General features: G+C 45.1%; 1 protein-coding gene across 2 annotated transcripts in view; it reads left to right on the forward strand.

Annotated features, from left to right (window-relative positions):
* The window catches only part of DOCK8 (dedicator of cytokinesis 8), a 214,849-nt gene that overhangs the window by 19,185 nt on the left and 181,756 nt on the right, over window positions 1-13,908 (forward strand). Inside the window, exons 1-2 of one of the 2 annotated variants that reach the window (XM_077475000.1) lie at window positions 3,475-3,604; window positions 9,007-9,176. In XM_077475000.1, coding sequence (XP_077331126.1) covers window positions 9,055-9,176 — 122 coding nt within the window. In that variant the 5' untranslated portion in view covers window positions 3,475-3,604; window positions 9,007-9,054. Of the gene's footprint in view, window positions 1-3,474; window positions 3,605-9,006; window positions 9,177-13,908 lie in introns of those variants that run through there. The other variant, XM_077474999.1, reaches the window with a different exon arrangement.

Genomic DNA, 13,908 nt, shown 5'->3' on the forward strand with positions numbered 1-13,908 from the left:
ATGCATAACTGGAAAAGAGCTTGTCTCAGGAAAGTGCTCAGAGCCAAGACAAGGTGCCGTTATGAAACAGCCATCTCCTTCCAAGCTGTTGTCAGATTGGCTGCGACAGGAAGGGAGGGGGTGCGGTTGAGGCATCATAACTGTGGGTTGGGGAGCACCTAGCATCTACTTTATTCCATAGGGGTAGAACAGTAAAAAATATAATGATAGACGTTCTTTAAAGAAGAAGTACTGTACGGCCAAAGCTATTTTGGACCTTATTCTCCTGGGAATCACAGGAGTGTATTTCGTTCTGTACTCCTGTGACCCATTTTCAGCCAACAGTGGGCTAAAATCCACTGTCGGCTAACATCACAGAGCCAGCCCAGACCCTGGAGAGATCCTGGCTTCTTAACAGAAACGTTTTGTTTATGTATTTAGGCAAAACATCACAAATAGAATTTCACATACATTGAAGCACAGTAGTCACTAGGAAATAACAGCATATATATGGATATCCAGAAATATAAAATAGCAATACACACAGTATTCCACAATACACACTTGTGCTTTGAACGTGGCCATTTGCTTTCCTTTAGCCTGCCATTTGGGCGCTTTTCCTTCCACTGATACAATACACTATTCCTCCCACTGACACCAGCAATGGGGCAATATTCTTGCTACTGACATCAACAATGGGGCATTATTTCACCCATTGACTGCTGTATAAGAAAGAAACATGTAAGCAAATGAAAGATGATGCAACTTGGACCTGTTTTGAAAATGTTCTGTTCTAGGCCTGGATCAAGGTGGGCTTGTATTTACTGTACAATACTAGATAACATGCCTAATAAACAAGTTGAATGTGAATTAACAAATATGCAGACTGTTACAGATTATTAAACTAGGAGTAGTTATGTGAAAAAAAAAATTTATACTTTACAAATTGTACAAAGATGGACATCTTTAGCAAAACGTAGGTGCATAGGACAAAGCAATGACATTCCTCCAGGTATATGGACCATGAAGAAATGATCAGTTGAACCTACTGATGTTTTTTCACCATCTAGTTTTCCTAGCTAGCATTAGAGAATGTGATATAAGCTAGAAATTGTATATGTTTTTTTTATTGACTTTTCTCACATCATCTGTCAACTATTACTACTCATGTGCATCATTTACACATGAAAGCCGATCATGAACTTTATGACAGTAGCGCTGCTATAATAATTATAAGCACCAGGTCTGGACTTGTGCAATTTTTATTATTACTATTTTCTTTGATGTTTGTGCGTTTGCATTTTAAGCTGCAGCTTTTTTTATTAATATTACATAGTTTTGGCATTTAATGTTCTAACTGTGGAAGAGCTATGATTATCTGTAGCCTGGCATAACTCTAGTGCTGAGATAGATGGGGGGGGGGGGGGCTTGTTTCATCAAAACTGGAGCAGGCAGAATTTGGAGGAGATATTCAGCTTCTATCTTTCATTTTTGTGGTTTAATTGATTGAGCAGAAGATAGAAGCTGATTGGTTGCCGTGTACAGCTTTTCTGATTTTTGGCTGCTCCACTTTTGATACATTTTCCCCAAAGAGATTTGCTTCCAAAAAAAACAGTTGAGAGCATTTTATCATTTTGGAAAATCTCTGTATTTGTTTCCAAATTTTTGTTTGTATCCACAGTACATACAAAGTGAAGCATTAAGGTAGATCCAAAACAAAAAACGTATTTTTTTTTCATTTTGGATAATCTATGACAGGGGTGTTGAACTCAATTTCATTGCGGGCCGCATCAGCATTATGGTTGCCCTCAAAGGACCGGTTATATCTGTAAGACTTGATGTCCACAGCACCCCATCCCCCCCCTTACATCAGATGTCATGAATCCCCACCATCGGAAGTCGAGTCTCCCACATTCCCTTACATCGCAATGCACCCCCCTTACCTTGTGCTTCTGCTGGGAAGAAGCTGGGGGGGGGGGGGGGGGGGGGTTGGCGACTAGGAAGCAAAAAGTGCAGGGTCTGGGGGAGGGCTGTAGTCAGCTGCTGGAGTCTGCTGAATCTTGAGACCAGGAGAGGTGGAGAAAATGGTGTGCTTTGACTGCACAGAGAGGCACAGGATCAGTAGGAGGAGTTCTGTCCTTCTCTCTGCTGCTGTTTGCTGAGACAGGGTGGGGTGGGGGAGATGAGCCTCTCTGCAGCTGCACGGAGAAGGGTCTGGCAGAAGAGTTCTGTCCTCCTCTCTGCTGCTGATTGCTGAGACAAGGTTGGGCAGAGATGAGGGTAAGGTTGCCACTTCACCCCTTTATAACCAAACACATTAATTACACAGGTTCTGTGGTTGATTATCTGCATTAAATTAGCCTCAGAACCTGTGTAATTCATATGTGTTCAGGTTTAAAGGGATGAGGTGGCAACCCTAGATGAGGGGGGTGCCGCAGCTGCAGGATAAGCATGAGGGCCACATGAAAAGGCTTGATGGGCCCGATTTACCCCTCAGGCCTTGTGTTTGACACATGTGCTCTATGGCATTAGTCTCCAAACTGTGACCTGGGGCTGGATGTGGCCCTTATCTTGCCTTAATCTGGCTCTTGGGTTACTATTCCTCCCACTGAAATTAACAACGGGGCATAATTCCTCCCACTGACACCAACAATGGGGCACTATTCCTCCCACTGACACCCACTACAGGGCACTATTCCTCCCACTGACACCAATGATGAGACACTCTCTTCCTCCCACTACACCAATGATGGGGCACTATTCCTCCCATTGACACTCTTCCTTCCAGTGACAGCAATAATGGGGTACTATTTCTCTCATGGACACCAATGATGGGGCATTGTTACCAACACCAGAACATTTTATACTTCTACTGGTCACAGCCTGACCCTTCTAAAGTCTGAAGGATAGTAAACTGGCCCTTTCTTTAGTAGGTTTGGAGACCCCTGCTCTATGGAATAGCAAGACACATCTGCCATCTGTGTGCTATTTGGGAAATGTCACTTCACTTCCTGTCCTGTATGTGCAATAGGAAGGTATAGGAAATCCTGCCAAATTAAAGGGAACCCCCCCTCTTACACAGTTGTCACCAGAAAAGATGTTTCCTATATTTTTATTCTGCTGTCAACTGAAAAAAAATACATTTCCCTCAACTTTAGCCCCAGTGACAGTGGTTACCATAAAAAACAGAGATGGTAAGGCAAAGACAAATAGCAGAGACAAAGAATGCAATAGAAACTGTCAGAGGCTCTAACCCTTTACCACTCTTTTCAGAACGAAAAAAAAAAAATAGCTTAATTTTAAATCAATCATAAATTTAATATACAATGACATAATCTGAAAAGGACATGATGTCAGTAGGAATGCTATGATATCTGCGCTTCTGCTTGCAGTATGAAAGTATCTGTCTTTTTGTTAAGTATTCATGTGTTTTTAGTCACTTCCTCAAACACACGTTATGGTAAGAAGTTTATTTCCGTTCTTTGCTGCTTGTGGGATTCTTGTGCAGTGTTAGGCAAAACTCTGTGAATGCTTGCACTATAGAACTTATACGTTTCCTGTAGCAGCCATCTTGAAAGATACCCCGGTGTAACATTCATAAACACTTAAGCTGCTTTTCTGAACGGTACGTTTTTTCTCATTTGTGGTTTGAGGATACGTTTCAAGGGCAGATGAATTCTTCTCATTAACTCTTAGATAAAAAAAAAATCTGATATTGTTTCACTTTTCTGCTATATCATAATATAGAATAGAATGATGACATTTTTTCAGATATTTAAAATATTTCAATTGATTAAGAAGTGTGTGTGTGTGTGTGTGTGTGTGTGTGTGTGTGTGTGTGTGTGTGTGTGTATAATACTATGTATACATTTAACTTTTCAAACTGTTTATTATAACCATGTGCTCCCTTGGCTTTCATTCTATGTATGCACGTTTCTTTCCTTGTCCTTGAGTTCACAGCATTTAGGGGTATAAACAGAAAAGTCAGTGCTACTACCTATACACCACATAGATAGCAGAGCTCCCAGGTGCTCGCTCCACAGTCGCTGGCTGAGTAGAGTAACGCAGAAAAAAATCATCCGCACTCTGGTTGTTACTCTTAAAATTTCTTCATTTTATTAAATAGCCACAGTGAACAAATGCAGATTTGCCAGTCTACGTCTGTGTTTCTATGATAAAAGAATTAGGGCTTTAAATATCTACTATTTGTGCAATTTGCCACCTATAGGTGATATTTCCTTTTTATGTAGACATTTTGTATTATAAATGGTTTATAGAATATAGATAATGCATACTGCGGATGAGAAAAATCATAGAAACTGGACTCCTGAAATATAACGATGGACAGTTAACAGGCCTTCTTGTTTTTTTCTAATTTTGGGGAAAGATACAAATGGAAAGCCATGTTGACGCCTTTTTTTTTTTTCCCTTTTAGATTTAACAAAACCATATAATATGAGGTCAAACCTAAACACTTTTAATTCGTATGCAATCAGACAGGCAATCAGACAGGCCCTTACAATAGTTGATAGTAAATCTAAAGGAAATTGAATAAGAAAATGGTATAATGTATGGCCAGCCTTAATATGAATAATTATTGTATGCCTTGCCAAATAATTTAATAATGTTACGGCTAGGACTCATTTTTAAATCCTGCTTAAAAGAGAAGGTTGTTTTTTTTTGTTTTTTTGTTTTTTGTTTTTGTTTTGTTTTATTTAGTTGAATGCAGCATCCGTCTGATGCTGCATCTGTCCCCCGCCATCTCTAAGACTGAGAACCTACTGATCAAACACCGCTGATAACTTGATTCTCAGTGCTTCGTGAGTAGAGAGCTGGTGACTATCAATCACCAGCCCTCTGCTTCCCCCCGCACTCACTAGGGACAGGAGCGGCTGGCTCAGGCTCTCAGCGGATCGCTGAGAGCCTGAGCCAGCTGTTAGTCCAGGTTTCTGGTCGGATCTCGACCATATGGTCGCGATCTTTCTCCAGCCTGAACCAGCTTTGTGACATAAGCTGACGGCAGGCTTCAGCCCGCTGTCAGCTGAAAACGGGTCACAGGAGTGCAGAACGAACCAGCGTTGGCTGCACATCCCCCTTATGTCTAAGTTCAATAAATATCAGCCTTGTGATGTAACTTAATAGCATCTTGTTCACATGGATCACAAGGTCATTCGAGAAGTCTGAAGTGGATCAGTAAAGGTTTAAAATTCTTGTAAGCTACAGAACTTGTCACAAATTTTCCTTTTTGGATTTTTCTGTACAATTTTGGATGTGCCTATAACTGAAATTTTCCCTTACTTTCCATACTTACCATATGTTGGTTTCTGACCAATTCCTATTTTCTGTGAAATGATCTTCAAAGCCAAGCTCTAAACTAGCAGACTAGTGTTTGATTTTCGAATATACTTCCCTATGTCCGTTGGTGTCCATGCATTCTAAAAATCCTACATCCTTTTGGCCTATGAGTACCTATTTTCTTACCTGAAGTGCAGCAGTAAACACTTATTTGCTGCAATTTTTATTAAAGGGAAGCTGAGCCACAGAATTCGAACCCAATACATGCATGCATTTGATAGCTTTTTGGCCTTGATTCAGGATGGTTCTAGTCTACAAGCACTGCCATGTTCTTCTTATTTATAGACCATTTCACTTCCCCCAACTTCCTTCACTCCCTTACTGGCTAGAGGAATGATGCCACGTACACACGATCAGACTATCCGGTGGACAAACCGCCAGACTTTGCAGCGGAGGTCCGCCGGACTTTCCGAACAAGCGGACCTGCCCACACACGATTGGACTTTTCCAGTGGACTTTTGAACGTGGCTCCAGGTAGATGGGACTAGTGCAGGAAGTCAATTTCGCTGCCTCCATCGGCGAGATTGACACCTCGCTTGCCCCGTCACCTGGTATGGACTTAAAGGGGAAGCCCTATGCCGAAACCCCCCCGAGCCATACCAGGCCGTGTGCCCTCAACATGGGGGGGTGCTTTGGGGAAGGGGGCCCCGCGGCCCCCCCACCCCAAAGCACCTTGTCCCCATGTTGGTGAGGACAAGGGCCTCTTCCCGACAACCGTGGCCATTGGTTGTCGGGGTCTGTGGGCGGGGGGCTTTAATAAAGGGGCCCCCAGATACCTGCCCCCCCACCCTATGTGAATGAGTATGGGGTACGATGTACCCCTACCCATTCACCTGGTGAAAAAAGTGTAAATAAAAAAACGCAACACAAGTTTTTTAAATAATTTATTAGACAGCTCCGGTGGTCTTCCGTCTTGGGGGGTCTTCTCGCCAGACTCCTCTGCTATCTTCTGCTCTTTTACTAGCGGAGGAGCCCAGATTTCTTTGTCGTCGCCGCCGCCCGGGGGTCTTCTTCCAACTTCGGGGCCTTGTCCCGCTCTTTGGGGGTGTTGTCCCCCTCTTTGGTTCCTTTGCCGGGCCTCTGCTTTCTTCTTCCAGCTCTTTTACTAGCGGTGGCCCGGTCTTCTGTCGCCGCCGCCTTCCTCTCTTCTTCTCTTCTTCTCCCTTGTGATGTTGACACAATGCTCTCTCTGGCCGCAATGGCAGGGACACGTTGTGCGGCGACTTATATAGGGACAAGGGCGGGGTCACTGGGTGATGTCACATGGTGACCCCACCTCTTATGATGTCACAGTCCTGGAGGATGCTGGGACTGTGACAACATAAGGGGCGGGGTCAGCATGGGACATCACCAAGTGACCCCGCCCCTTGTCCCTATATAAGTCGCGCACAACGCGTCCCTGCCATTGCGACCAGAGAGAGTGTCGTGTCAACATCGCAAGGTAGAAGAAGAGATAAAGGTGGCGGCGACAGAAGACCAGGCCACCGCTAGTAAAAGAGATATAAGAAGATAGCGGAGGCCCGGCAAGAGGGACAAGACCCCTGAAGTCAGAAGAAGACCCCCGGACGGCGTTGGCGACGAAGAAGAAAGCTGGGCTCCTCCGCTAGTAAAAGAGCAGAAGATAGCAGAGAAGACCCCCCAAGACGGAAGACCACCGGAGCTGTCCAATAAATTATTTTAAAAACGTGTTGTGTTTTTTATTTACATTTTTTTTTTCACCAGGTGAACGGGTAGGGGTACATGGTACCCCAATACTCACTCATTCACATAGGGTGGGGGGCTGGTATCTGGGTGCCCCCTTATTAAAGGGAGCTCCCGGATTCCGATAAGCCCCCCCCGTCTGCAGACCCAGACAACCAACGGCCAGGGTTGTCAGGAAGAGGCCCTTGTCCTCATCAACATGGGGACAAGGTGCTTTGGGGTGGGGGGGCCGCAGGGCACCCCTTCCCCAAAGAACCCCCCATGTTAAGGGCACGTGGCCTGGTACGGATCAGAAGGGGGGGTGCTCGTTCATCCCCACCCCCTTTTCTGACAGGCCAGGCTGCGTGCTCAGATAAGGGTCTGAAATGGACTTTGGGGGGATCCCCACACCGTTTTTACCAGCGTAGGGCTTCCCCTTTAAGTCCATACCAGGTGACAGGACCAGCGAGGTGTCAATCTCGCCGATGGAGGCGGCGACATTGACTTCCTGTGCTAGTCCCATCTACCTGGAGCCGCGTTCAAAATGAACAGACTTTACTCTGTGTGTGGGCAAGTCCGTTCATTTCAAAAGTCTGACGGACTAGCACACAGACGGCCGGATTGTCCGTCAGACTGCCAAGTCCAGCGGACAATTCTGAGTCAAAACTGCTTTCTAAGTACTTTTGGAAAGAAAAAGTTTTGCCGGAGCCCACACACAGGCGGATTGTCCGGCGGACTCTGGACCAAGTCTGCCGGATAGTCTGATCATGTGTACGTGGCATCAGACATGGCTTCCTTGCCATTCTGCAGCATTTCCCTCATTAACGATCTTTTTAGCTGTTTATAAGGGGGGGTGGGGGGGTCATTCTTCCTATTGATCAATAATGTAAAAATATTTCTTCCTACTTATTGATCTAAGAATGCTGTTTTTCACTGGTCACTGATGTAAGGGGAAATTTCTGCGCAAGGTAAGAAGTATTCTTCCAACTGACCACTGATGTAAGGAGCATTCTTCCCACTTTTTATGAATCTAAGACAACACTTTTCCCCAGACCACCAATGTAAGGGGACATTTCTACACTGACCAACAATGTAAGGGGATAGTAAAGTTTGCACTGTCTTTCTATTGAACCATACTAATATCCGCAACAATTTTCACATAAGGTTATATGTTAACTTGTTGTCTTGTATGTCTTGTTTTTAATCTCTCTGTAAATGTTGTCGATGTTATGATATTGAACAGACCTGGGACTACTGCCGGGTGCCACCATCTTGGATGTCATATCAGCAGCCTTTGTAGTAACATTTCAAAGCATTCCTCTGCTATTATTAATATTTGTTTAAGGGTAGTTGAACTCTCTCTCTCTTGTTTATCTGATAACAGGGCAGAGTGTCTGAAAGTTAGCTGTCATTGCTGGGCCAATAGGCTGCGGGTGAGAGATTTCCCCCCACACACTAAAGGACAAGAATGCTTGTGACATCAATGACCTAATATGGACTCTTATCCATATTGGGTCAATGTCATTGACTTGATATGTCCATGTGACCATATTAGATCAACAATATCATGAGCATCCCCATCCATTTATATACCTGCAGCTGGGGAGCCCTTAGCTTATTGGTCCAACAAAGACAGGTAATTTCTGAATTTGGACAGAACCCAAGCTTTTCACTAGAAGTGACATTTTCAGAAAATCTTCAGATTTCTACTATAGCTACATAGGTAAAAAAAAAAAAAGTTGGGAATCCCCAGGGTTTCCAAGATTAACAGGCTGATTTCCTGACAATTATTCTCTATTTTCATTTACACTGGTATTTTTACATACATAAATATATATCTGACTTATTGTAATAACTATATACTACAATTAGTATTTTTGCACCAGCTGAAAAAATAATAATAGTCCATGTTCAACCTGTTATACATTCTGACAATATGGATCTATGACAATATGGACCTCATAAAATAACATGGTCTTTTTCTGTCTGCAGCCTCCAGATTACGACGCAGTTGACCCAATAGATTTTGAAAACTTTCTGATGTCACATATGCAAAATCATGAACTTCTTCCAGAGCTTGGAGACTTCCCTGAAGATGATCTGGACCTTGTATACAAACCCAAAGAGTGTAGGACATTGCAGCCTTCACTGCCAGAAGAAGGGTATGTATATTCAGTAATGAAAGATGCTATAAATGTTATATAATGATTAATAAAGTAAGTAATTAGGTATGTGCGCCAGGATGGCAATACTGCTTAAAGTACAACTCCAGCCAAAAGTCATTTAATATTAAATGGAATGGAGAAGTGTTAAAAGTTACCTCTGTCAGGTTATTTTTTTTCTTGCACTCTCTTGGGGAGATATTCTCTCACTTCCTGTGCTGGTGTCCTTAAAGTAAAGGTATAGCCACAACAAGATAGCAATAAAAACCTGACAGTGGTTCTTACCTTTCCCTGTTACAAATACATTTTATGTCTGTATGTGTCCCAGTTGGAGAGATCCCAGTGGCCACTAGGGCAGGATATGAAGAGAAATCACCCCCATAAAATCCAAAAAGCAACCCTGCTCTGTCTAAAGCTTAAAAAATATTTTGGCGGAAATAATAAATAAGTGGGTGAAATAAGTATTTGATCCCCTGCAGATTTTGTAAGTTTGCCAACATACAAAGAAATGAAGGGTCTATAATTTTTATCATAGGTATATTTTAAATGAGAGAGACAGAATAAGACGTTAGGTAAGGTAAGACATTTCTTGTAGTTGGTGACCAGGTTTGCACACATCTCAGGAGGGATTTTGGTCCACACTTTTTTACACATCTTCTCTAAATCTTTACTTTCAAAATATTTTATTTTATAGTAAAGGCACTTACATACGTATAACAGTACATAAACTAACTGCAGCAGGGAGGGCCTGCTGTCACAATGTAAGTAATGAAAACAGGAGACATTAGTGAAAGACAGACAATATCAAAAGGGTACAGTCGGCATGCCCTTCCTCAACGAGGGGCTACATGAAAAAGAGGTAAACGGAGGGTGACCCCCCCGGGAGAGCCCACCAAAGAGAACTATTAGGGGTAGCTCCCAGGAGCCCCCATCCCGACACCCCTAATAGGGAACTTGCTGTGCCAGGATGGGGGAGTATCCTCCCAGGCCCCTCCCTCTCAGAGGGATAAAGCAGTTGGAGGACCGTCTGCAGTGGGTACCGCAACATTAAATTGGACTGTATGGTGAACCTGTCAATTACAGCTCTGTTGAGCAAACCAAAAACTTAGAACGACTAGAAGGACAGAGAAAAGAAAAGAGGAGGAGAAGAGGAGAACAGAGGGGTAAGGGGAGGTAAGCTATGTCCTGAAAGGGTGGAAGGTTATAGCGGGGGAATGTTTCGCATTCAATGAAAGAGAGGGCGCTTTAGGGGTGAGGTCTGGTCACTAGGGGAGAGCCTGGGGGTACCCCAGGCAGCAGAGAGATTTCCATGTAACGGGCCCAAGGGTCCCACACCTTTCGGAATTTAGGTGTGGTGTCTGACAGAATACCTGACAGTTTTTCTTGGGACATTATCCACGATATCTTCCTCTTAACTGCGAGGAAGGAGGGTTTGGGTTGCTTCCATGCGGAGGCAATCGCAATTTTGGCTCCTAATAGGATAAAATAAGTTAGTTTCTGAATGTTACCAGACATCAAAGGAACCGGGGTATTGAGTAACGCAACCTCTGGAGTTCTCGGGACCCGGCAGCCTGTGACTAAGTAAATCAAGTTGAAGATTTTAGTCCAGAACGAACGAAGTCTAGGGCATTCCCACCAGATGTGGATCATGGAGCCACGAAGTTGGCACCCCCTGAAACATAAGGGGTTAGCCGTGGGATATATTTTGGCTAGCCTGACTGGAGTGAGGTACCACCTGGTTATCAATTTGATGCTAGCCTCCATTAGTGAGGTGTTCTGGATCCCACGAAAGGATCTGGCTAGGGCCAGCTGCCAGGTTTCGAGACTGCCAGTGGTCTGGAGATCAGATTCCCAAGCCGTCATATAGGGGGATTTGCCCGTTGGGGAAGTGAGAGCCGCGTAGATCACTGAAATACCACCCCTCTGCTCCCCGATCCTACCACACCAGGCTTCATATTCAGTAAAGGGAGGAGGAAGGGGTTTGTTTTTCCAAAGTGAGTTCAAGAAGTGAGATATTTGTTGGAAGCGGAACCTCTCTGTGTCTGGTAGCTCTAAGTGTTCGATACAATAAGCTAGGGAAATCGGACCCCTGGAATTGAAAAAGTGACCTATCCGGTATAGTCCCTTGTCCAACCACCATCTGAAGGCCTCAATGTTCAGACCAGGGGGGAAGTCATGATTACGGAACATGTGAGCAAGGGGTCTTAAAGTGGAGACTAGGGAAGGCTCTTTGCGAAGACCGTCCCATAGGGCGCAGGAGTGAGATAGGGATGGGGACATGATGGGCGGCCTGGCTTTGGGCGGGCACCATAATAGAAAATCTAGTGTAAAGGAGGGTACCGAACAGCGTTCTATGGACTGCCAATCCGGTTTCTCATATTTGGAGTAGATCGAGGAGAGTTGGGCTAGGCGAGCTGCAAGGTAGTATTTGTGGAGGTTAGGCAGACCCAACCCCCCCCTGCGTCTGTGCAGGAAGAGCGTGTTTTGCGGTAGACGGTATCCCTTATTACCCCAGATATATTTCAGTATTTTGCTTTGTAGAGAGCAAAGGTGGTCCTTCCGAACTGGTATTGGCAGGGCTCGAAAATAGTAGAGGATTTTGGGGAGAAGGGTCATTTTTATGGAGTTAATCCGGCCAAGCCAGGATAGTTCGTGTTTAGACCATGAGGAGAGATCAGTTTCCAGCTGTCTGTATAATTTGGGGTAATTGTGGGCATACAACATCTCTATTTTAGGTGTAAGGGAGATACCCAAGTATTGGATGGCAGTGTCACTCCATTGGAACGGAAAGGATTGTTTGAGTGAGAGGACTTGGTGGGTGGGGAGAGAAATATTCAACGCCACAGACTTGGAGTAATTAACCCTCAAGCCTGAGACCTTGGCAAAGTCGTCCAATACCCGGGATAAGTTGGGCAGGGTTGTGAGGGGGGAAGTGAGGAACAACAGTATGTCGTCCGCGAAGAGTCCACATTTGTGCGTTTGACTACCGCATTGGACACCTCCAATGTCCATATTGTGGCGGACTGCGATCGCCAGTGTTTCAATGGCTATTGCAAATATGAGGGGGGACAGGGGGCACCCCTGTCTGGTCCCCCTGGTGATGGGAATTGGCTCAGAGAGGTATCCCTGCATTCGAATTTGGGCCCTCGGCTGGGAGTATAAGGCCCGTAATAAGCCCAGGAAGCGAGCCCCAAATCCCCACCTGTCAAAGAGCTGGAAGATGTACTGCCATGAGACCGAGTCGAAAGCCTTCTGAATATCTAAGGAAAGGAGGAAGCCAGATTGTCCGGGTCCCCCTTCCCAATTAGACTGCAAAATGGAGATAATATCAATCGCCCTCCGAATTTGATCAGGTCCCTGTCTGCCGGGGATAAAACCAACTTGGTCCTTGTGGACGTAGCGTCCGATAAAGGAGGCTAACCTATTGGCCATAACTTTCGTGAGAATTTTGAGATCATTATTAATAAGGGAAATCGGTCTGTAGTTGCTGACATCTTCCAAGTTCTTGCCAGGTTTGGGGATGACCGTGATATACGCCGTGTTAAGGTGGGGATCCAGGGGGTCTCCCTTAGCTTTATGATTACCGAGATTGGCCAGGTGAGGGGCTAGCGTGTTGGCAAAGGCTTTATAGTAAGGGATCGAAAGACCGTCGGGTCCAGGGGCGGAGCTTTTTTTAAGAGCCTTTATGACTTCCAGTATCTCCTCTGCCTGGAAGGGGGCTTCCATAACTTGTTTGTGAACGTCCGATAAGGCCGGGATGGGAAGTCCCTCCAAAAACTTTGGAAGGAGGTTATCTTTGGGAGGTGGGGAGCTACTGTAGAGAGAGGTGTAAAAGTTCTGAAAGGCATTCAGAACTGTGACCGGATTAGACGTGGGCGGGAGTCCTGCGCTTCTGATCCGAGGGAGGGTGCTCAGCTTGGTTCTAGGGGAGAGTCTATTAGCCAGGAGTGTGCCTATTTTGTCCGCCTGTGAGTAAAATTTGTGGCCAGACCACCTAACCGATTTTTCAGCTTTCGTGGTGAGGGCGAGATTGAGTTCTAAGCGAGTCTTGTCTAGTATGGAGGTGGGGGTGCGGAGGGGGTCCTTTTTGTGAAGAGCCCTGAGTTTAGAGTATTCCTCTTCTAGCTTCAGGATGGTTGATTGCCTTTCCCGTTTTATTTGAGAACCTAATTGCATGAATTTTCCCCTAATATATGCTTTGTGCGCCGCCCACAGGGTTTCGGGGGAGACATCAGGAGTCGCATTAATAGAGAAATATTCCTGCAATGCTTTGTCGAGATCCATAACTCGTGATGGCTCCGAAAGGAGGGATTCATTTAACCTCCAATGCCTAGGGTGTCTCCCACTCGAACCCCCCAGGGCCGTCACAATAACCAGTGAGTGATCCGAGATCATTGTGTCAGTGATGGAGGCTTTGAGCATCCTGGGAAGGAGCGAGGAGGGGACAAGTATGTGGTCTATGCGTGCATATGATTGGTGAGGCGCTGAGAAGTGAGTGTAGTCTCTCTTTGTGGGGTTTAATTCCCGCCAGACATCGGATAACCCATGAGCGTGCAGCAATTTGGCGATCCGTAAGCTTGCCTTCGTGGGCCTGGTTAAGCGGGAACGTGAGGGGGAGGATTTATCAAGTCCTTGATCAAAGGCGACGTTAGAGTCCCCTCCGACAATAACCGTTCCCTCTAAAAGAGGTGCTAAGGTGCGCAGCAGGGATTCGAAGAATTTGGCCTGACCC

The sequence above is a fragment of the Lithobates pipiens genome, unplaced genomic scaffold, assembly GCF_037356315.1.
Source record: "Lithobates pipiens isolate NorthernLeopardFrog02 unplaced genomic scaffold, aLitPip1_a1.2 Scaffold_13, whole genome shotgun sequence".
NCBI classification, from domain to species: domain Eukaryota; kingdom Metazoa; phylum Chordata; class Amphibia; order Anura; family Ranidae; genus Lithobates; species Lithobates pipiens.